This window comes from Stegostoma tigrinum, chromosome 3, assembly GCF_030684315.1.
Source record: "Stegostoma tigrinum isolate sSteTig4 chromosome 3, sSteTig4.hap1, whole genome shotgun sequence".
NCBI lineage: Eukaryota > Metazoa > Chordata > Chondrichthyes > Orectolobiformes > Stegostomatidae > Stegostoma > Stegostoma tigrinum.
The window spans coordinates 81,622,187-81,646,221 of NC_081356.1; the positions used below are offsets into that span (position 1 = coordinate 81,622,187).

Genomic DNA, 24,035 nt, shown 5'->3' on the forward strand with positions numbered 1-24,035 from the left:
CTGAGGCAGACTTTAGAACCAGCCTGTGTAACCACCTCTGAACCATTTCCAGGGGTGGAAAGCTGACCTCTAGCCTACACCCATTCCCTTGGAATGAAAATTGTGCCTTTCTCAGGGTTTTTTTCCTAAGGTGGGCATGCCAAGCTGTGAAATTTATTAACTTCTGCCATCCATCTTAACATGAAAACTGAGTCCTTAGTATATATTTGTTATCTTTTGCTGTTTGTGTTAGAAATTTCCAGGAATTTCCTAAAGTTAAAGATTCTTGCTTTTCCTCTTTGTCTTTAAATAAATTATCTCCTATAGCCATTTTTGTAATTCTGTTTGCAATTTTCTGAGCTACCTGTTTGCAGAGACTCAGCATTTTCAGTGATAGTATTTACCCCATTTAGAAACATTTCTCTTATGCTGCTTAATGGGCAGCCTTTGGAAATTGTTCTGACCCCAGTTGAGGTTAATATGCTCAGGACTCTTGCATTCATTCTCTGGCATACACCCTACCTAACTCCTTTTAGATTTTACTGTGCCACTGAGCCTCTGCTATTCAGAAACAGCAGATTTTTTTCATTTCTTGAATGCATTTACGCTATTGAATACACAATGCTAGTGACTCAGGTTCGATTCCATCTCCGTGACTGGCTGTGAGGTGTTTGCACATTCATTCTGTGTCTGTGTGGTTTTCTTCTGGGTGTTCTGGTTTCCTCCCACAGTACAAAAATGTGCAGGTTAGGTGGATTGGCAATGCTAAATTTTTGTCCAGGCATTGCAGGCTAGATGGATTAGCCATTGAAATTCAGGGCTACAGGGAAATGGTAAGGAGATGGGTCTGGGTGAGATGCTGTTTTGAGGCTCGGATATGAAGGAACATTAATGAACAATGTTACTGCTCCAAAACCACTCCAACAATGAGGAACCTTGGATGGAAAGCCAACAGCTTATTGGCATAAGCAAATGGCAGTGAGTAGTCAATAACCATCGAATTGGAGGATGCCCAGCAATGCCTCCTGCTTTTAATATTTACTGTTACCCTCTGTGGCATGGTCCCCAGATTGCTTTCCTCTTATGCTTTCTAAATACTGATATGATTCAAGTGAGGACAATGATGGCTGTGTAGGCTGCCTTACCAGTTGATTCATGCTTGAATTTTAGACCAAGAACCACAAGACCCAAGCAGCAGTTTTTTCAAAGGATGTTCCTCCAGTCCCACCAAGTGATGGCTCTCCATGTTCACTGTGAACATGACTAAAACATAATTACTAATATTAATCCAATTATTGATCATAAATGTGATCAGTTTGATATGGAATTACTTTTCTCTAATAGCCTTCCAATATTTTTGTCCATAAATTAATTTTCTAAAAGTTAGCTGATTATCTCTTTATTTCTGTATTTTTTTAAAACAACATGCTGAAAGATATCATCATCGAGCTGTAAACCAACTAAGGATTTGCAGCTGCACCATGCAAGAAGCTTATCAGTACCCTGTGTCCATTGGCTGTGTGGTTTTGTTTATTAAACTCCTTTGCATATTTGGAAGACTCCAGCCTGGACTCTTGCCGAACCTGCAGTCAAGATTTTTGAACTCTGTTTTCCTGTATGAGAGAAGTGGGAAATCCACATGTGTACAATTTGGTGATTTAAAAAATGATGCCTTATCAATTGAATTGGGGCTTCTAAAGTTTTGGTTACAAATTGAGTGGAAACTGCTGAGCTGGTAAAATCACAGTATCTGTGCAATGTTCTGTCAGGAACTATAAATGATCTGACGCTGTTGGACAAATTGAAAAAGTATTAAAAGTGATCCTGATGATTGTGTAACAAGTGTTTTGCCACCTGATCACTTATGAAAATTTTTTGTTTAGTTTATAGACCAGCAACAACTGAAGCCACAAAGATACATCAACTAATGCAGGTTTCCCCAAGAAATAGGAATTTATATACATTCTTTAGCCTGCTTTGATTGGAAGTAAATTATTACTGATTTGTTTAAGTAAGCGTAGAGATTTTTAAAAGATCCATGAGGAGGCTTCTTTAATGGCAAAGAAATGTAAGTTGAAGTCATGAAATATGGAATATTATGAACATCTACTTATTGAAATTTGAATGGAAATTGGAAATGATCTGATGACTTGTGGAACGTTTTTGGATTTCGTAAAAATTATTTTTTTGTTTTAAAAGGAAATAAATCTTATAATTAATTTCAAGACATAGAAATACCTATACATATATTCATTTATGATATACTTAAAGAAGTTTTATTTATAACATGGTCCTTTTCCAGTTTAGTTACAACGGTGTTCTTGATTGTTGGTGTTTTTAAGCGATATACTTAAGTGAACAAATTGAATATGCATCTCTCAGTGCAGATCTTTTCTTTTATAAATTTAGGCATCACCCAGTCAGGGTTACCTGCCTCTTCCATAAGTGAGTTTAATATATCTGGTCATTCCATTAAGTACAGTACAGGAAAGTAGATGACCTGCAAGAGGTTCAACTATGCTGTTGCAGTCAGCTCATCTTTCAAAATGCCAGTCAGCAAAATAACAGGCGTGCCACATATAATTAACTGCAGTAAAATATATTTCCTTGACAGTTTTTCAGTGTGATCCAGATGTGTAATAGTTGAGTCCACTCAACTTAAGCAAGTTGAAATAATTTAGGTTCAGATGGATCAAAGCCACAGCATCCCAGGTCTGTTACAAGGAACTGTTGATGCACAAGGTCAAAAGCAGTGTGTACAAACAAGTCTTTTATTGCCTGTGGAGCAAAAACCATTATATCCATTAGAACATTGCAAGCTACCTGGAGACGCCAGCAAGAATCAGAGTCGCAGTGACGAATATTTCCTTCTAAGAAAACCATGGGATGTTTGTTGATCATTAACAGAGCCCCAACAACTCTCCCATGTTGATAGAAAGTAATTTTTAGTTGGTCATTAGATAAATAGCAAGGATATTTTGCTTGACTAGATAGTCAGCAGGCACCAGGACCTCTGCATTAGTCACGTAATGATTACCACATTTTAACAAAAAAAATGAAAACAGTACTGTTATGCTGCCAGGAAAATAGGACTCAGGATTAGGCCAGTTGGTCCTTCAAGCCTGCCCCACCACACAGTAAGGTCAGGGCTGACCTGGTTGTGATCTTAGCTCACTTTTCTATGTACACCCTCCCTCTCCACTAACAACACTGGAATCCTTTGTCTGTCAAAATTCTATTCAGCTCAGCCTTGAATAAATGTAAACATTCAATTTCCAATACTTGTAGAGAAGATCACTCTCTCTAATCATTCTGAAATGATTAAGTGTCATGTGGTAATCATTACATGGTTTGTGCAGACGTCCTGGTGCCTACTGTCTATCTAGTCAAGCAAAATATCCTTGTTATTTGTCTAATGACCAACTAGAAGTTATTTTCTGACAAGGTGGGAGAGCTGTTGGGGCTTTGTTAATGATCAACAAACATCCCACCTTTTCTTAGTGTCATACTGGAAACAAAAAATGCTGGAGATCATAGCAGGTTAGGCAGCATCTGTAGAGAGAAAGCAAGCGAACGTTTTGTGTCTAGATGACTGTTTATCAGAATGGAAGTGTGGAGGAGGCAGCACTTATACAGTTGTAAGGTGGAGGGTGTGTTGGAGTTGGGGAAAAGGACGTTGATAGTTCAGATTAAGTGAGGAATATGAAATGGCAGAACAATATTGTGTCTAACTGCCAGACTGGGAAGAATGCATAATTCCACTGGAATGAGGGGAGGAGAGAAAGAACATGGGACTGAAAATGTAACAAGCAAAGCTAAAAGAAAGGGAAGGAATGTGTTCACAGTTGGAAGGTGTTGAACTCAATATTGAGCCCAGAATGTTGTAGAGTGCCTAGGTTGAAGATGAGGTGTTGCTCCTCAGGTTTTCACTGTGATTCACTAGAGCATTGCAGCATGCCAAGTGGGAATGCGAACAGGATGCTGTGTTAAAATGACTGGCTGTGGGAAGGTTAGGGTCATGCTTCTGCACGAACTGGAGTTATTCTACAATGTCACGCAGTAAGAGTAGGCCACATTGGGTGCAGTGAATGCAATACATAAGATTGGAGGAGGTACAGGTGAAATGTTGCTTCTCCTGGACTGTTTAGGCCCCTGGCTGGTGAGCAGGGAGGATGAGAAGCGCAGGTGTTGCACCTTCTGCAGTTACATGGGAACGTGCTGTGGAGGTGGGGTATGGTGTTGGTAGTCGAGCAATGGACTAGAGTGTCCTGGAGGGAATGGGATCCCTGCAAAATACAGATGTGGGAGTGAAGGGAAGATGTGTTTGGTGGTGGCATTCTGCTGGAGTTGTCAGAAATGGCAGAGAATGATCCTTCAAATGTGGAGGGTAGTGGAGGGAAAGTGAGAACAAGGGCATGCTGATCACACTGTTGTGAGTGATGGGAAGGGGTAAAGGAGGAAGCACGGGTGATAGGTCGAATATGGTTGAGAGCCCTGTCAACCACTGTGGGTGGGAAACCATGGAAGAAGCAAGACTTGTCAGCAGTGCTGTTTTAGAAGGTAGCATCATCCAAACAGATATGACATAGGCACAGGAACTCGGAGAGTCGGGTGGAATCCTTACAGGACGTGGGTGGGAACAGCTGCAGTGAAAGTAGCTATGGGAGTCAGTGACTTTGTAGTGGATGGCAATGGACAGCTAATTCCCCGAAATGGAGACAGGGAGGTCAAATTTCTCTCTCCATAGATGCTGCCAGACCTGCTGAGTTTCTCCTTTCTTTTTATTCAACATTCCAACTACACTGTCTTAAAAGGGAAACATATTTTTTTTAAACTGTGACCCCTGCTTTTACTCTCCCTCAGAGATAAAACATCCTTCAACTAGCCGACCTGTTCAATCCACTCAACATCTCTTGTATTTCAATAAAATCGCCTTGCATTGTTCTACATCCCAATGGATACACCCTGACCTATGCAACCTTTCTTCACAATGTAAGCCCTTCACCTCAGGTGTAAGTAGAATGAATCTGCTCTGAACTGTTTCTAAAGCAATTAAATCTATTTTCAAATGAGGATATCAAACAGTACACAGAACTCCAGATGTTGTCTCACCTGTAAAGCTGCAATAAAACCTCCCTGTTTTTATACTTAGTGTTTATTGCAATAAACAACCACTTTTCTTTTGCCTTCTTAATCATTCCCTGTACCTAGATACCAACAGCACCAAGATACCACGTTCGTTCCGGACACCAAGTCTTGTAATTTTACTCCATTTTAATAGTGTACTTTCCTAACTTTTCTGGCAAAATGGACAAGTTCACACTTAAACACACCAACTGCATTTGCAAAATTTTTTGTACCTGTCTTAATTTTGTACCTGTCTCAAATCAACCGCAAATTCAGATGCCTTATTATCAGGTCACTCAAACAAATCATTGATATTGATTGCAAATGTCGTGACTCTTGAACTGATCCCTGTGGCGCTGCATTAATTACAGCTTGTCAACCTAAAAAAGTCATTCGTTCCCATTCTATGCTTCCTGTTAGTTAGCCAAGCCTTTTGTCAATGCGAATTTGTTATGAGCTAAACCATATACTCTTATCTCATGCAGCAATATCTAGGGTGGTGCTTAATCAAATATCTTTTGGAAATCCAAGTCAACCATTGGTTACCCCCTATCCTGCTGTTATTTCCTCGAGAAACTGTAATGACCACAATTTCTTTTTCACAAACCCATGCTGACTCTGCCTGATCACATTGTGCTTTTCAAATATCTTGCTATAACCTCCATAATAATCGATCCTGACACATTCTCTCTGATAGGGATTAGGCTATCTGGCCTATAATTTTCTATGTTCTGCCTCCCTTAGTTGATAAATAATGGTGGTACATATATTGTCTTCTAATCAGTCAGGACCCATCTAAAATCTAAAGAAGTTAGAAATCTTATGACTATTGCATCTACAATCTATGCACCCACTGCTTTTAAGACCCTAAAATACAGGCCATCTCATCATGGGGACTTGTCAGACTTCAGAATCAATGCTTTTCTTATACCTGTTTCCTGGTGACAGCGAAGGTTTCAATTTTGTTCCTCCATGCCACACCTTGACTTGCAGTGATTTTTCGGAAATATTCCAAGTCTTCAGCATTGAAGACAGACTGATATTGGAGGTGGTCATTTCCTGGGTAGATAATAAGGTGGAGAAACAAACAGCAATGTAGAAGAATTTTGAGCGAAAATAACAAGGTTAGATTGTGGCATTGGAGTCTACCACTGATGGTACAGTTTAAATAAGAAGGCAGACAAAGAAAGCTAAAGGCACAAGTTGTTGCTACGTCCTAGAATGAAGTCTTAAGAACATTCAGAATCTTGTGTAGTAGAGTGAAGTCATACAAGTATCAGAATATAGAAATGAAGATTTAAAGGGAAGTGGTAACAAATGGAGAACGTGTTAAGAGCAATGTTGTAAATGATGGGATAGTAGGAACTGCTGATGCCCGTGTCTGACATAACAAGGTGTGGAGCTGGATGAACACAGTAGGCCTGGCAGCATCAGAGGAGCAGGAAAGCTGATGTTTTGGGTCTGGATCCATCTTCATTTTCTGAAGAAGTCCAGACCCGAAATGTCAGCTTTCCTACTCCCCTGATGCTACCTGCCCTGCTGTGTTCATCCACCTCCACACCTTGTTATTATAAGTGATGGGTGCTTTGGACTTAATATGAAAAAGATATGAGCTGAAGAGAAATTGCCAGAGAAACTCAACAGGTCTGGCAGCATCTGTGGGAAGAAAGCAGTTGCTGATTCAAGTCCAGTGACCTTTCATCACAACTGTGAGAGGTTGAGAGTGTGCATATGGCAGTGGCTAGCAATGAGTTAGATCTCTGGGCACAATTAGAACCGCTGTCTAAGAGGCTTGTACATCACCAAGATACCTGTTATTCCGGGTGGATTTGAAATACAAAGTATAAAAGTTCAGTTGGAATCCTCCTGTGGTGAGTCTGAGCTGGAGCAGTCACTGAGGAAGCAGATGTGACTGTAGAACCGAGTTTTGTCAGAGTCTTGTCAAATACTAGGAGAGAAAACAAAAAGTAATAATGGTGAATAAGAAGAAAGGTTGGAATAGAAATCCTGTGGGGAGAGGAACAGAACTTCTTCAATGTTGGCTTACCTGGAAGAGATGTGGCTGTGAGTTGAACACTAAAATAAAACAAAGAAATGTGAATGCTGGAGATCTGAAACAAAAACAGAAATTTCTGGAGAAACTCTGCAGGTCTGGCAGCATCAGTGGGAAGAAAGAACTGATGAAGAGTCACCAGACTTGAAAAAATAACGCCGCTGTCTTCCTGTCTACCTTTTGCATGCTGCCAAACCTGTTTAGTTTCGACAGCAATTTATGCCTTTTTTTTTCAAATTTTCTGCATCTGCAGTTCTTCGAAACACTTGGGTGATGTGGCTCTGGGATTGGGTTCATCAGCCACACAGGACCCACAGAAGCTATGATAACAAGGTGTAGAGCTGGATGAACACAGCAGGAAAACTGACATTTCGGGCCTAGACCCTTCTTCAGAAATGGAGGAGTGGAAGGTTGTCCTGAAATAAATAGGCAGAGAGGGGGAGGCGGATTGAAGATGGATAGAGGAGAAGATAGGTGGAAAGAACACAGACAGGTCAAAGAGGCGGGGTTGGAGCCAGTAAAGGTGAGTGTAGGTGGGGAGTTAGGGAGGGGATAGGTTAGTCCAGGGAGAATGGACAGGACATGGGGGTGGGACGAGGTGGGAGGAGAGGGGATAGGTGGGAAGAAGGGCAGGTTAGGGAGGCGGTAGGGGGTGGGGAGATTTTGAAGCTTGTGAAGTCCACATTGATACCATTGAGCTGCAGGGTTTTTTGAAGAGGAATATGAGGTGCTATTCCTGCAACCTTCAGGTGGCTTCGGTGTGGCACTGCAGGAAACCCAGGATGGACATGTCGTCTGAGGAATGGGAGGTGCAGTTGTTTAGCGTGAACCAAGCATAGGTACGAAACATCCAGTCTACACCTTGTTATCTCAGATTCTCCAGCATCTGAAGTTCCTACGATCTCCCACAGAACCTATGACCAGTTACACACAATTTTCTGGGGAGACAGTCAGACTCTTTAATTGATTGCCACAGCCAATAATGCATATAAATTGATGATGATGTGGTTATTGTCTAATTATGATAACCAATCTCTAGGATTAGTCCTGGTACATGAAATGAGAAATTGGCCAATGGCAGAAAACTTTGGGAAGTGCAGGAACAAAGTCACCATGCATGCGTCACATCCAAATTAGCATTAAATTGTATCCCAAAATGTTATTTTCTGTTAAAGAAAAGTCTAATCTATATTCGGATGAATCAATGGTATCCCCACTCATGATGTCCCTTGTGAGCCTGCTCCCAAATTTTGCTGATGTTATGAAGCCAAATGTACAATGAAACGTTAACATGCAGAATTAATTATAAATAATCATGCAACACAGTGGCAGTGATGAAATGAAATATGATGGTGAAAAAATATATTTATTTCATATACATATGAATGTTGACCACATGTTCCATCATGATGTTGAACAGATTGTACAATATTGGGCGAAGACAGACTCTCCTGGTGTGGATTTCTAGTTGGTTTGTTTTGAATAATAACACAAGAACACTATACATAGGTGCAAGAGTAGACTGTATGGTCAATTAGTCCTGCTCCACTATTCATATGATCATGGCTGATCTTGGGATTCAACATCACATTTCCAACTCAGACCTATTCTGAGTCTGTGTTATTGTTTCCCTGACCAGCAGAAATAATATCTCAGCATCTATCCAATCAAGCCCCTACAGGCTCCTATGTGTTTCAATGAGATTACCCTCATTCACCTAAACCAGAGAATAATGGCACACATAATAGATTTCCTTTCGATTTAGATATTTAAAAATCGAAAAATGTATTTTAACTCAGTGCTAGCATAGAAGCAGAAGGCATAACTATAAAGTGAACAAGACTCAAATGAGATCAGAGCTCTGAAGATACCCCCACCCCAACCACAGTGTTATCCATGTATGGAATTATTGGTTCCTTTTCTGCTGAGGTATTGATGTTTTCAGTATTGCAGCATTGGCTCCTCAATCCTGAATACTTTTACAAGCATTCCCAGTAATTTTTTCTTTTGAGTCATCAAGAATTAAATGAAACTTAAGAATAGCGGGTAACAATTTTTGTCAGCTAAATATATCTTGATTATGTCTGATCTTCTACCTTAATTCCGTTATTTTGCCCTACCATATATCTGTTGATTCGTTAGTGTCCATAAATCTGACAGTCTTTGTTTTGAATACACTCAATAACTAAATATGCACAGTCCTTTGAAGCAATTTCTTCTCATGTCTGTCCTAAATGACTAGCCCCTTATTTTGAAACTGTGACCCCCGAGATCTAGACTCCCTAGCGAGGAGAAAAATCAACCCAGCATCTATCCTTTTAAGTCCCTTGAATCTTGAATGTTTCATTCGACTAAAATTGAGGGAACGTAGACCAGACTACGCAGTCTCGCCTGATGGGTCAATTTCCTCATTCAAGGAATGAGTCTGGTCCACTCAGTTGCATCTCCTCTAAAGCAAGTTCATATATCCTTTGGCAATTAAGTCAGAATTTATCTAATTGAACAGATGTTCCTTCTGCCACATCTTGCCCACAAACCTAATCAGTCTTTATCCCTTTGCAGAATCTTTCATCCTTCTTACAGTTTATGTTTGTTCCCACTTAGGTTTTGATCGCGTATGAACCTAAATATATTATACTATCATCTTCGTTATTCATAAATATTGTAAATAGCTGAGGACCAAATACTGATCCCTCCAGTGTTCATTTCTTAGAGCGTGCCATCCCAAAAGTTCTGTTTATTCGTATTCTCTGTTTTCTGTCCAAAAATCAATCCTCAATCCATGCTACTAAGTTACCCCGAACCCATAACTCCTACTTTTGTATCATAATGTTTTGTGTGTCAACTTATCAAATGCTTTTTGAAAATCCACTACACTCCATTCACCCTGCTGATTGCAACTTTAAAAAATTAGCAGATTTGTTGAATACTTTCCTTTTGTGAATCTGGGTTCACGTTTCCCGATTATAATAATTTTCTAATTGTCCTGTTATCAAGCCTTTATTATAATAGACTCTAATATATATAACAGGAAAACAGATGCTTTCTTAAGGTGAAATGTTTTTGTTTTTCAAGTGTTGTGAATTGACCCAGCAGTGAAAGGCAATTTTCTGTGTCAAATTAATGTGAAGAGTTTACTGTCATAACAAGTTTTTATTATTTGTGATGCATTGCCTGAAAGGATGATGGAAGCAGATTCAACAGGAACTTTCCAAAGGAAATATGATAACTACTTGAAATAGAGAAGTTTACAGTACGATGAGAAGATAGCAGGAGAGTAGGATTAAATGGGAGAAATCTTTCAAAGAGCTGACCCAGATACGATGGACAGAGTAGCCAGGAATATTTTGTTGCACCTACAAGGAATCATTATAATTAGTCTTTTTAATCATTTGAATTGGACCATGTTGAATCGAAGTGTAATCCTGCCTTACAAACTTAATGCTTCAGAAAATACTCATTTCAAAATTTGAAGCCTATTTCAGGTCACACACTATCATCATTGCGTATTCTTTCAAAGCTGTGTTGGATTCTCCAAGTCTTATCAAGTTCTCATTCCGACTTTCAAATCCCCAGTAGTCTCTTCTAATGCCACCCTAGTTTGTTTGAGCTTTTTATTCCCACAACCACACCTGTTCCTGACTCAAAATATATTGACTGACAAATATAAACTGATATAAGGAGGAGAGGTAACTTCTATCAATCTTGCAGAGAAACAGGAGATTTGAATTCACCGGGAGAAATGAGTTAAAAAGTAGGCCAGGTGAGCAAAAGAAAATTAGGTTCTACAGCTCTTTGTCCCTTCCACTTAACTGAAAGAGAAAGCCACAAGAGGTGATAATTACAAAAGTTTCCAGTGGAGCAAAAACAGATTAGCAGTTGACAGTCAATATTCTGTCCCAGTACTTTGTAAGGAAAGATATAGTCTGTGATTTTCATAAAGGTATGCCAAATATAATCAAATACTGTACCGGGCATCTGTACTGTTGGGACCATCTCCACCTGAACCGACCTGGAACCAGTGTTCTCGCGAAAAGGATAAGTAGGGTGGTCAGTAGGACTTGAAACTTCTGAGTCGGGGGGAAGGGAAAGTGAAAGAGACAGGGAGTATGGAGTTAAATGGAAAGATAAGCAACAGGATAGCATATGTTCAGGTGGATTTAAGCTCGAGGCAGACGAGGAATACAGCAAAAAGGAAGGATAGCTTAAGACATCTTAGGATTTCCAATCTCTCTAATAATGATAAGAAAATTAGCATTAAGGCACTTATTCTAAATGCTCGTAGTATTCGCAACAAAGTAGATGAATTAACAGCACAAATCCTCTTGAATGATTATGATGTGGTAGGCATCACAGAGACATAGTTGCAGGGAGTTCAGGACTGGCAGTTAAACATCCAAGGATTCACAACAAATCGACGAGACAGGGAGGTGGGCAGAGGGGGCGGGGTTGCCTTGTTAGTTAAGAATGAAATTAAAATCTACGGCACTGAATGACATAGGGTCAGAGGATGTGGAGTCTGCGTAGGTGGAGTTGACGAACCACAAAGGCAAAAAAAACTATCATGGGAGTTATGTACAGACCTCCTAACAGTGATCAGGATCAGGGACGCAAGATGCACCAAGAAATAGATAGGGCATGTCAGAAAGGCAAGGTCACGGTGATCATGGGGGACTTCAATATGCAGGTGGACTGGGTGAATAATGTTGCTGGTGGATCCAAAGAAAGGGAATTCATGGAATATTTGCAGGATGGCTTTTTGGAACAGCTTGTGATGGCGTCCACAAGGGAGCAGGCTATTGTGGACTTAGTGCTATTTAATGAGCCAGACTTTATAAAAGATCTTAAAGTAAGGGAACACTTAGGAGGCAGCGATCATAATATGGTAGAGTTCAGTCTGCAGTTTGAAAGAAAGAAGGCAAAATCGGATGTAATGGTGTTACAGTTAAATAAAGGTAGTTACAGGGGCACGAGAGAGGAATTGATGAAAATCAACTGGAAGCAGAGCCTAGCGCGGAAGACAATAGAGCAACAATGGCAGGAGTTTCTGGGTGTAATTGAGGACACAGTACAGAGGTTCATCCCAAAGAAAAGAAAGATTATCCGGGGTGGGATTAGACAGCCATGGCTGACAAAGGAAGTCAGGAAATATATCAAAGAAAAAGAGACAGCCTATAAAGTGGCCAACAGCACTGAGAAATCAGAAGATTGGGAAGGCTACAAAAACAAACAGAGAATAACAAAGAGAGCAATAAGGAAGGAGAGGATCAAATATGAAGGTAGGCTAGCTAGTAATATTAGAAATGATAGTAAAAGCTTCTTTCAGTACATAAGAAACAAACGAGAGGCAAAAGTAGACATTGGGCCACTCCAAATTGATGCTGGAAGGCTAGTGATGGGAGATAAGGAAATAGCTGAAGAACTTAATAAGTACTTTGCGTCAGTCTTCACAGTGGAAGACATGAGTAGTATGCCAACAATTAGGGAGAGCCAGGGGGCAGAGTTGAATATGGTAAGCATTACAAAAGAGCAAGCGCTAGAAAAGCTAATAGGTCTAAAAATTGATAAATCTGCTGGCCCCGATGGGCTACATCCTAGAGTTCTGAGGGAGGTGGCTGAGGAAATAGCAGAGGCTTTCGTTGTGATCTTTCAAAAGTCACTGGAGTCAGGGAAAGTCCCAGATGATTGGAAAATTGCAGTTATAACCCCTTTGTTTAAGAAAGTATCAAGGCAAAAGATGGAAAATTATAGGCCGACTAGCATAACCTCGGTTTTTGGTAAAATTCTGTCAAGGATGAGATTTCTAAATTCCTGGAAGTGCAGGGTCAGATTAGAACAAGTCAGCGTGGATTTAGTAACGTGGGGTCGTGCCTGACAAACCTGTTAGAATTCTTTGAAGAGGTAACAAGTACGTTAGACCAGGGAAACCCAGTAGATGTTATCTATCTAGACTTCCAAAAGGCCTTTGATACGGTGCCTCACGGAAGGCTGCTGAGCAAGGTGAGGGCCCATGGTGTTCGAGGTGAGCTACTGGCTTGGATTGAGGATTGGCTGTCTGGCAGAAGGCAGAGAGTTGGGATAAAAGGCTCTTTTTCGGAATGGCAACCGGTGACGAGTGGTGTCCCACAGGGCTCAGTGTTGGGGCTGCAGCTGTTCACCTTATAGATTAATGATCTGGGTGAAGGGACTTGGGGCATTCTGGCGAAGTTTGCCAATGATACGAAGATAGGTGGACAGGCAGGTAGTACTGAGGAGGTGAGGAAGCTGCAGAAAGATTTAGACAGTTTAGGAGAGTGGTCCAGGAAAAGGCTGATGAAATTCAATGTGAGTAAATGTGAGGTTTTGCACTTTGGAAAAAAGAATACAAGGATGGACTATTTTCTAAATGGTGAGAAAATTCGTAAAGCAGAAGTACAAAGGGATCTGGGAGTGTTGGTCCAGGATTCTCTAAGAGTTAACGTGCAGGTAGAGTCCGTGATTAAGAAATCGAATGTAATGTTGTTGTTTATCTCAAGAGGGTTGGAATATAAAAGCAGTGATGTGTTTCTGAGGCTTTATAAAGCTCTAGTTAGGCCCAATTTAGAATACTGTGTCCAATTTTGGGCCTCACACCTCAGGAAGGACATACTAGTCCTGGAGCGTGTCCAACAGAGATTCACACGGATGATCCCTGGAATGGTAGGTTTAACATATGATGAACGGCTTGGGATCCTGGGATTGTACTCATTAGAGTTTAGAAGGTTGAGGGGAGATCTAATAGAAACTTACAGGATAATGTATCGCTTAGAAGGGGTGGACGCTAGGAAGTTGTTTCTGTTAGGGGGGAGACTTGGACCCGTGGGCACAGCCTTAAAATTAGACGGGGTAAATTTAAAACAGAAATGAGATGACATTTCTTCAGCCAGAGAGTTGTGGGCTTGTGGAATTCATTGCCACGGAGTGCAGTGGAGGCAGGGACGTTAGATGCCTTCAAGGCAGAGATCGACAAATTCTTTATCTCTCAAGGAATCAAGGGCTACAGGAGAGTGCAGGGAAGTGGAGATGAAATGCCCATCAGCCATGATTTAAATGGCGGAGTGGACTTGATGTGCCAAATGGCCTTACTTCCACTCCTATGTCTTATGGTCTTATGGTCTAAATAAGTTGTTAATTATCAAATGGAAGTCATGGATAGATTAAGTTACTTTTGATGAATTCCAGAGGTAAATGATATTTCACTCAGCGTACTGAAGAAAACTACATGGGCGATTTGAGGTACTAAAACTATTATGATGGAGTCTTGGGACATTTGGAGTGTTTAGTTGATCGGAAGCAGGACAATTTAACACATGTTAAATAAGAGAGAATAAAAAAAGACCTCTCAGTTGCATTTCCATTCTGTGTGAAATTGTAGAATTAATCATCAAAAACACACACACACACACACACACACACACACACACACACACACACACACACACACACACACACGGAGTACGCGTAGAGACTGTCTCCTCCTTGCTCACACGTAGGTCATCTTTCTATCAGAAACAGATAAATATCATTTGAGCACACACACACACACACACACACACACACGGAGTACGCGTAGAGACTGTCTCCTCCTTGCTCACACGTAGGTCATCTTTCTATCAGAAACAGATAAATATCATTTGAGCCATACCACTACAATGAAATCTGCTGACTTTCATCCATTAGTATGGTGTCATTCAGCAATTTATGAATATTAGAACATTCACAATTTAGCATATGTTGCTTGGAAGAGTTGAAGTATCACCAAACAGAAATTCAAGAGTTACAGTCAGTTTTAGAGCTGGTCAGAGAGAGTCAAAAGCAGATTTTGTAAATAAAAATGCTGTTCCTGACTGTGATGGAGGGAATTTGATTTGAGATCATTTACTCTGGCTAATTCCAGCTCAGGAAGAAGACCCAGAGTTAATTTCATAAGTCTGTGCAGTTAGGGTTCAGAGAAGTCCTGGAAGTCAGTACACACAGCTTGGTGTTGGGCTTAGGGCTCAGAAGATGCCTTTAAGCCATTGATAGTTCAGTGAAACTGAGAACTCAGAAGAAAACCTATGAGCAGTATTTTCATTGTGCATCTGAAAAACATTCCAGCTTGGGCTAGTACCAAGTATCAACTTGGTGCAGCCAACTGTTTGTGGACATCCTGGAATTTTGCTCATGTATCAGTAGTGGAGGGCAGTTTCAAGACTCCCGGGATGTCCGGTCGCAGAAAAGGAGAGGGAAAGACCAGGACAGGTCTGCTCTTGAGGAAGTTCTGAAGTTAGATCTTCAAAGGAGAATTGGATTCCATTGTAAAGTGTTGATGAGATGTGATGATCCACAGTGCCACTGACATCTGGCAAAGTTGCTGAAAATCCATTGGATTGGTCTCGGCTGCATTTACTGTTTGATACCCTGTGAGGGAAGTTTGACCACAGTTTATCTGTTATCTGTATTTACTTCATATTGATTTTGGATGTTGTAAGGTAAATTGTATATAATGTAGGAGAGAGATAATGGGAACTGCGGATGCTGGAGAATTCCAAGATAATATAATATATAATGTAGATTGTATATAATGTAGATTGTTTTACTGTGTTAATATTTTTGTACTGCTTTTGGAACCTAGAGGCTTTAGTCTTCAATTAAGTACCTGGGATCTCACAGTTTGTCTAATTTAGCAAGAATTTAATGGCTCCTAGCAAGATCATAACATGAATTTGCTGGTCCAGTCCAGGGTCTTGGCATGATCTGTCAGCACAAAAAGAATCACTGTGGACTTTATTTATAAGACAAAGTCAAAAGCAAATTCTCTATTGACTGCAAATCTTTCACAACTAACCTTCTCCTTGACCAACTGGTGCTTAAACAGGAAATTCCCAATCTTTATTCGGCATAATCCTAAATTATGTGAAGGATGTTTGACTCAAAAAGTGAATATCATGTTGTATTTAGTATGAATGGTTTCCTTGTTTGTTGAATGTAGTTTATCTTTTCACATATTTTGATTATGCCAGCTTTTCCTCACCGTTTTTAGCAAATTTAGCGAGCATACATGACCTACATCTGTCAAAGAGATCTAAAGATTACTTAATAAATTTGATTTTCATTGTATATCTGATAAATGGAAATACATACTATTTGTGCCTGACAGAATAAAATTCCTTCTGAAGGCAATCTTGGAGTAACAAAGTAGATAGTAACTTTAGTTTCACACTTGCTGTAATATTAGAAGTTTGTAGGCTACAGTTGCCCCTCCAGAGACCTAACCAAAAATATAGACTGAGACTTCAGTACACTACTAAAGATATGCAAAGGACAACTTTTGAGAGGAAAAAAGTAACTTTTCAATTAAACTGATTTGAAGTCCCTGCAGGACATTCAGTTTGGAAGTGGCAGTTCATAAAAAAAACTGTTTAACAGATCATTTGTCTCATTGTTGTTTATGAGATGTTTATATGCTTTAAATAGCTGGCACCTTTACTGTCATACCAGGAACATCAGAAAGCATTTCTTTCCAAGAAATATTCCAGTAAAATATAGTAAGGAGCTAGAAGAGATGGGAGTTATTTCTTTCCTTCATACAACTATTCTTGCCTAATTTACAGTTCCATTACAGCCTAACAGAGTTTTTGCATTTTTTTCTCGTTTTACTGATAGTTCAAGCTTTTCCTAGTCCGTTCTTTCCTCAATCACTTATATCTGAGAAGGTAGACAAAAATTTAGAATAGTTGAGATACATACATCACTTACAGTGTAAAATAATCTTCCTAATCATTTTGCTGCATGCCCTTTAATTTTTGATGATCTTAAATTGAGCTGAAGGATACTCTTTTTTTAACAAAAGTGGGGAATCATTGAGTATATCAACTCCACCCAGGCTTACCAGTTGTCAAGTTAAGAACAGTAAATCAGAAGATGTTAAAATACTAGCCAGTGGTAATTATCACTCTGCATTAATGTCATTTTAATGATTGTGTACTCACATTAAATTGATAAATTTTTCATTTGTTGCAGCTCTGATAGCAATTGGTCAGTATAGCACAACCATTGAAACAGTGGATGTAGGCTGGTGCAAAGAAATCACAGATAAGGGAGCAACACAGATCTCGCAGACGAGCAAGTCCCTTAGATACTTGGGACTTATGAGGTGTGATAAGGTAAGGGATTTCATTGAGAATACTTATGATTAATGTCAGTTTGCCATATTCCTGTTTTATTAACTTGCTGAATAAGCTGTCTTGTATGTTCACTTTTGTAATGGTCAGAAACATACATGCTATAGTTTACCAATTTTATGAAGTATGCATGTTATATTGAGGATGTTCAATAATATTTTAAAGAAAGATACCTTAAATATATCGTTGTCAAGTCAAACTTTTTGAGAATGAAATAAACAAAATCTCCATTAGCCTGCAGAGATAATGGGAACTGCAGATGCTAGAGAATCCAAGATAACAAAGTGTGGGGCTGGATGAACACAGCAGGCCAAGCAGCATCTTAGGAGCACAAAAATCTAGGCCCGAAACGTCAACTTTTGTGCTCCTAAGATGCTGGTTGGCCTGCTGTGTTCATCCAGCCCACACTTTGTTATCTCCATTAGCCTCCGATTCTTTAACATTATATCTGAATATCTCTAGAGCCAGCATTCATATTCAATGCAAAGAAGCTTGTTCTCTGAACTGTCATCTGAGTTTCTTGGTGTTTTGAGGGTGTCTTTGAGATTTAACTCCATTTAATCTCCGAAAGTACTGCTGCTGTAGCCAATTTGAGCTATACACAACAACCACTCACCACCTGGTCAGAGCTTCTGTTGCATTCCAGCTTCCTGTAATTAATCATGTGACTCTGACATTATCATTGCACATGCTTCAGATGTTAAACCCATGGTTTTAGAAGTGGAGCCACTCTTGAGTTATTCAGTTGTGTAATTTAAGGAAAATTTATCAAATAGTGCTGATTTAATATTAGCTTTTGCCCACACTGGAAAGAGCTCTGAGTAAATGACTGCACATGTAGTAAAGGCCATTGACCAATCTGTTATTTTCTTTTGGCGAATCTGTATGTTTATCAAAATGATGACTGTCAGTGTTGAGGAAAGGAACATGTTAGGTTAGAATAAGGTGCAATAATTTGGTCTCAGTCCCAGCTTTCCTCGTTGAAGACAAAATACAATTTCGTAGAATCCCTACAGTGCAGAAAGAGGCCATTCAGCCCATTAAGTCATGCTGACTCTCCAAAGAACATGCCCATCCAGACACAGTCCACCACTGTATTCCCATAACTCCCAATTTCCAATGGCTAATCCACCTAGTCTGCAAATCGCTGGACGCAATGGGGCAATTTATCATGGTCGGTCCACTTAACCCGCACATCTTTGGGCTATGAAAAGAGACAGGAGCACGCAGTAGAAACCCACATGTATACAGGGACATGTGCAAACTTTATCTAAGGCTGGAATTGAACCTGGATCCCTGGTGCTGTGAGGCATCAGAGCTACCCACTGAGCCACCATGCTGCCCAAAAATAAAAAAAAACCAAAGGCAAGCAATCAGGACTCATCTTTCATGTCTGCATCGCACAAGCTCCAAAGCGAGAATCATATCCCAAGACCATTGAGCCATTTCTTAGAGTGGATTGGCATCTCCTGAGATCAGAAATTGGCCTTTTTTTCCTGCAACAGGATCTACAATTTCCTCCTTTCACCACAGTATGTTACTCAAGATTAAGTAGGCGGCTTAGGGAGTCTTGAAAATTCAAAAAAGTGGGAGACATAAATTATGAAAAGTTAAACTTTACGTCCAAGAATAAGAATTACACTAAGCAAAAAAAAGAGATGTTGCTTGGCCTGCTGTGTTCATCCAGCTTCACACTTTGTTATCTTAAATAACTTACAATATAGTGTCATGTAATACACAATTCTTGAAATTGCCTCCAACAATTACAGTTCAATCCAATCTCCTAAGCATTAAATATGCATGAGACTCCATTATTAGCATAGAACCACCACTAGCTACCAGCAAAATGGATAGAATTGTGGCTATAGTCTTGCAGCACAGTTTAAAACCAGTCTGGCCTTTGTACCCCAGGTACAAAATATACTTGCTTCAGAAGGAGCGTAACGAAGGTTCACTAGTTTGATTTTGGAATAAAGGGAATTGTCCTTTCAGAAGACGTTGAACAGAATGGGCATCTCCTCTGAAAAAATTTTGAAGTTAAAGAACATAGAACATAGAACAGTACAGCACAGAACAGGCCCTTCAGCCCACGATGTTGTGCCGGCCATTGATCCTCATGTATGCACCCTCAAATTTCTGTGACCATATACATGTCCAGCAGTCTCTTAAATGACCCCAATGACCTTGCTTCCACAACTGCTGCTGGCAACGCATTCCATGCTCTCACAACTCTCTGCGTAAAGAACCTGCCTCTGACATCCCCTCTATACTTTCCACCAACCAGCTTAAAACTATGACCCCTCGTGCTAGCCATTTCTGCCCTGGGAAATAGTCTCTGGCTATCAACTCTATCTATGCCTCTCATTATCTTGTATACCTCAATTAGGTCACCTCTCCTCCTCCTTTTCTCCAATGAAAAGAGACCGAGCTCAGTCAACCTCTCTTCATAAGATAAGCCCTCCAGTCCAGGCAGCATCCTGGTAAACCTCCTCTGAACCCTCTCCAAAGCATCCACATCTTTCCTATAATAGGGCGCCCAGAACTGGACGCAGTATTCCAAGTGCGGTCTAACCAAAGTTTTATAGAGCTGCAACAAGATCTCACGACTCTTAAACTCAATCCCCCTGTTAATGAAAGCCAAAACACCATACGCTTTCCTAACAACCCTGTCCACTTGGGTGGCCATTTTAAGGGATCTATGTATCTGCACACCAAGATCCCTCTGTTCCTCCACGCTGCCAAGAATCCTATCCTTAATCCTGTACTCAGCTTTCAAATTCGACCTTCCAAAATGCATCACCTCGCATTTATCCAGGTTGAACTCCATCTGCCACCTCTCAGCCCATCTCTGCATCCTGTCAATGTCCCGCTGCAGCCTACAACAGCCCTCTACACTGTCAACGACACCTCCGACCTTTGTGTCGTCTGCAAACTTGCTGACCCATCCTTCAATTCCCTCGTCCAAGTCATTAATAAAAATTACAAACAGTAGAGGCCCAAGGACAGAGCCCTGTGGAACTCCACTCACCACTGACTTCCAGGCAGAATATTTTCCTTCTACTACCACTCGCTGTCTTCTGTTGGCCAGCCAATTCTGTATCCAAGCAGCTAAGTTCCCCTGTATCCCATTCCTCCTGACCTTCTGAATGAGCCTACCATGGGGAACCTTATCAAATGCCTTACTGAAGTCCATATACACCACATCCACAGCTCGACCCTCATCAACCTTTCTAGTCACATCCTCAAAAACTCGATAAGGATTGTAAGGCATGACCTACCCCTCACAAAGCCGTGTTGACTGTATTTGATCAAGCCATGCTCTTCCAGATGGTCATAAATCAAGAGTTGAGGTTGTCATCCTTTTGAAACATCTAAGACTCTAGGGCACTTGATAGGGTATTTGCTGAAGCGTTTTCCCTGGGTGGAGGGTGTAGAATTATGTAGCTGCATCTCAGGATAAGGAGACAGTAGGTGAGGACAGGGTTGACACGTTTCTTAACTGATAAATAAGGTTCTGAATCCTTGGACTTTTCTGCTTCTGAGCTATGAATATATCCATGGCTGAAATTAATAGCGTTTTGGATTCTACGGAAATTAAGGGATCTGGGGATCGGGCAGGAAAATAAGAAATGCCTTGAAGATCAGTTGTGCTCTTACTGAATGACATAGTAGGTTTCAAGTGGTCACATGGCATACTTCTCTTACTTCTCATGTTCTTGACTTTAGCAGCCAAGCCTTGTAATTTCTGCTCTTCAATGACCTTTTCCAGATTCTTTTAACTGAGTTTTTGACAAATGTAATGTGAGTGCTTCTGCTCTACAAAGCTCCCTCACGGTGCTTCAACATAGATAGAAACAGACAAAGTGGGAATTGTTGAAAGGGAAAAATCAGAAGCATCTTTTTTTCAAATAGGCTGTGAGATTTCACACCAAAGTATGTCTTTCCGATTAGACAGGCAGCCTTGTTATTAATCAAGTTTAGAATTCAGGTAAATTTCAGATTTCTGGTCCACATAACATGTTGATTGCATTTGACACTTACCCTTGCGGTTCAAATGATTTAGCTTCAGGAACAAGCTTTGCATAAATTTAGCATTTCAAAGACATGAAGGAACTTCTGATGCAATCAACTTGTATTGACTTCATTGCAGGAAACTTGCTGAACTAGACAGGTTCAATAGAGACTTGTCATATAAAAACAAGGATAATTATTTTAAATTACCATTAGCTATTTAATTTTTTTCTTTTTATAAGATAAATCCAATACACAGAGCTTTTATGGTCAAGCTGTTTCCTATTGCAGTGGTCATTCACAAAGTGCCATTCATAGGAGGTTTTCTGATACAGTGGTACGTTGCTGTCTCTGAGCCAACTGCTCCGGGTTTAAATCCAACTCCATGACATCATAAAATAGCAAATGTTTCAAACATACATCACTAAGAACAGGAGAGATTTCTGATCAATAACGTGTTGGAAAGAAATTGGAGTCTTGACCATTACTGTTCTTAGTTCCAGACTACAGCCTGCATGTCAAGGCAAAGCAACCTGGACCTCTCAGGACACTGAATAAAACCAAAAGAACTGTGGATTCTGTAAATCAGAAACAAAAACAGAAGCTGCTGGAAAAGCTCAGCAGGTCTGGCAGCATCTGTGAAAAGAAATCAGTGTTAACGTTTCAGATCTGGTGACCCTCTGACCAGTTCTGAGTTTATACAGCAACTTCTGTTTTGGTTCTCTCAGGGCATTGGTTGGCCAGATGGCCATTGTGAGTCAGATTGGTGTTAAAAGTTTGCAGTTTGATCCGTGTTCTGGCTGCAATGGATCTTGCTCTTTTCCGTACCCATGGAGGAGATCATAGTGCCGAGGATCAGATCAGCCTTGCAGCAAAGACTCAAGAAGAAATACATATCATAGAAACAGAGACAATAAGAGCAGAAGTAGGCCATCTGACCCTTTGAGCCTACTCTGTCATTCAATGTGATCACAGCTGATCATGAAGTCAGTATCTTTATACCAGCCTCCCCTATATCCCTTGATCCTTTTAGCCAGAAGACCGGCCCGAAACATCAGCTTTTGTGCTCCTGAGATGCTGCTTGGCCTGATGTGTTCATCTAGCTTCACACTTTATTATCTTGGATTCTCCAGCATCTGCAGTTCCCATTATCTCTGATACAGTTGTGTTCATGTTCTTTCTGTCTGCAGAATGGGTATCTGATCCAGAGTGGGGAGAGGATGTCAGATCCTGTGGTTGGCAGGAAGTGGCAGTTCAGGGTCTGGAGTGTGTAAGTGGTCCGGGATAGGTGCAGTAGGGAGTTTGAAGAGTAAGTAGGAAGTCTGTTTCGTAGTTAATTGAATTATGTTTTTAATTGTCCAGTGTTTCCTAAGTAACTATTTACTTAATTATGTTGGAACCCTCCAATTTAATTAAGGGTTCTAGATCCAAAATTTCCCAGGCAAAATCTTTGGAGTCAACTATCATGGGGAGTCTATAAGATTCCCATGCACCATTCTCTAGAGTAGTGACTATCTGGCCATCAGAAATTTCCAGTCAATGTGGAGAACCATTTCAGTCCAAAGAGGCTGATGCTACCGCTCAGAATGTAGCCACTTCACTGATTTTAATCACTAGGGCAACACATGAACTACCTGTTGCCTGTCACTTTAATGCATCACCCTGTTCCCTGGCCAACATCTTTGTCTCTAACTTGTTGCAGTGTTCCAGCAAAGCTCAACGCAAGTTGGAAGAACAACAGCTCATTTTCCGCTTGGGAACCCTGTAGCCCTCCAGACTAAATATCGAGTTCAATAATTTTAGGGCCTAAACTCTCCCATGTTGCAGCCCCCTACCCCACACACCAGACCTTGTTACCACATAGCCTGCCATTTCACACCCTGTTGTTAGTCACTAATAGTCCCTATTAACAACTATTCACCCTCTCATCATGATCGTTATTAACTCTTTGTCTGGCCAACTGCTGTTCTCTCTCGAGACTCTATCCGATCATTTTCAACCTACCCCATCCCCTCTCCTTTTTACTGCTTATAAACTGACGCTTTCCCAGCCACCATCAGTTCTGAGAAAGGGTAACCAGACCCGAAACATTAACTCTGAATTTTCCTTCACAGATGTTGCCAGACCTGCTGAGCTTTTTCAGCAACTTTGTTTTTGTACACATTGACGCAGATTAAGTTGCACGCAGATCACACAGATTTGCAGGCATGTGTGTAAAAGGATACAACTTGTAGGAACACTTAGAGGGAGTAATTATTTGGTAGTGGTTTTGCACCTTCATAGTCAGATGTTCATACTCTTAGACATTGGTTTGTTGGAAGAGAAGCGGCAGGAAACTTGGACAATATGCAAATTCACCAACAATATATTCTGTAAAATAAACGATTGTATTCGACAAATACCTAGATGTTGAGAGCCATTGAATACTTATTGAAATTGAGCTAGCAGAGCCTCCTCAAGGTCAGATGCAAGTTATAGAATTTCTTCTATACTAGTCTTCCTGAGCTTTTGTGGGTTTTCCTTCTGTTTGTAGCATATTCTTTCTGCTGCCAACCACCTGTCAACTGCACACACTTACCTCCACCACTCTACAACCACAAAGATCTATGTGGGCGCTGCCTTCAGTAGATCCCTGTGCTATTTGTCTTAACTGACCATCTTACTAATTTTTCCCATAATGACTC

The 24,035-nt window shown here is 40.5% G+C and overlaps 1 protein-coding gene and 1 long non-coding RNA gene across 3 annotated transcripts in view; one reads left to right on the forward strand and one right to left on the reverse strand.

Annotated features, from left to right (window-relative positions):
* fbxl17 (F-box and leucine-rich repeat protein 17) overlaps positions 1 to 24,035 on the forward strand; it is a 700,184-nt gene that overhangs the window by 645,136 nt on the left and 31,013 nt on the right. For both annotated transcript variants that reach the window (XM_048526933.2, XM_048526934.2), the window contains exon 10: positions 17,180 to 17,322. In XM_048526933.2, coding sequence (XP_048382890.1) covers positions 17,180 to 17,322 — 143 coding nt within the window. The remainder of the gene's footprint in view (positions 1 to 17,179; positions 17,323 to 24,035) is intronic.
* LOC125450776 (uncharacterized) lies at positions 2,395 to 7,043 on the reverse strand. The gene is made up of 3 exons (XR_007247153.2): positions 6,918 to 7,043; positions 6,038 to 6,165; positions 2,395 to 2,757 (listed from the first exon to the last, which is right to left on the reverse strand). It is a non-coding gene; the product is annotated as an uncharacterized LOC125450776 (long non-coding RNA).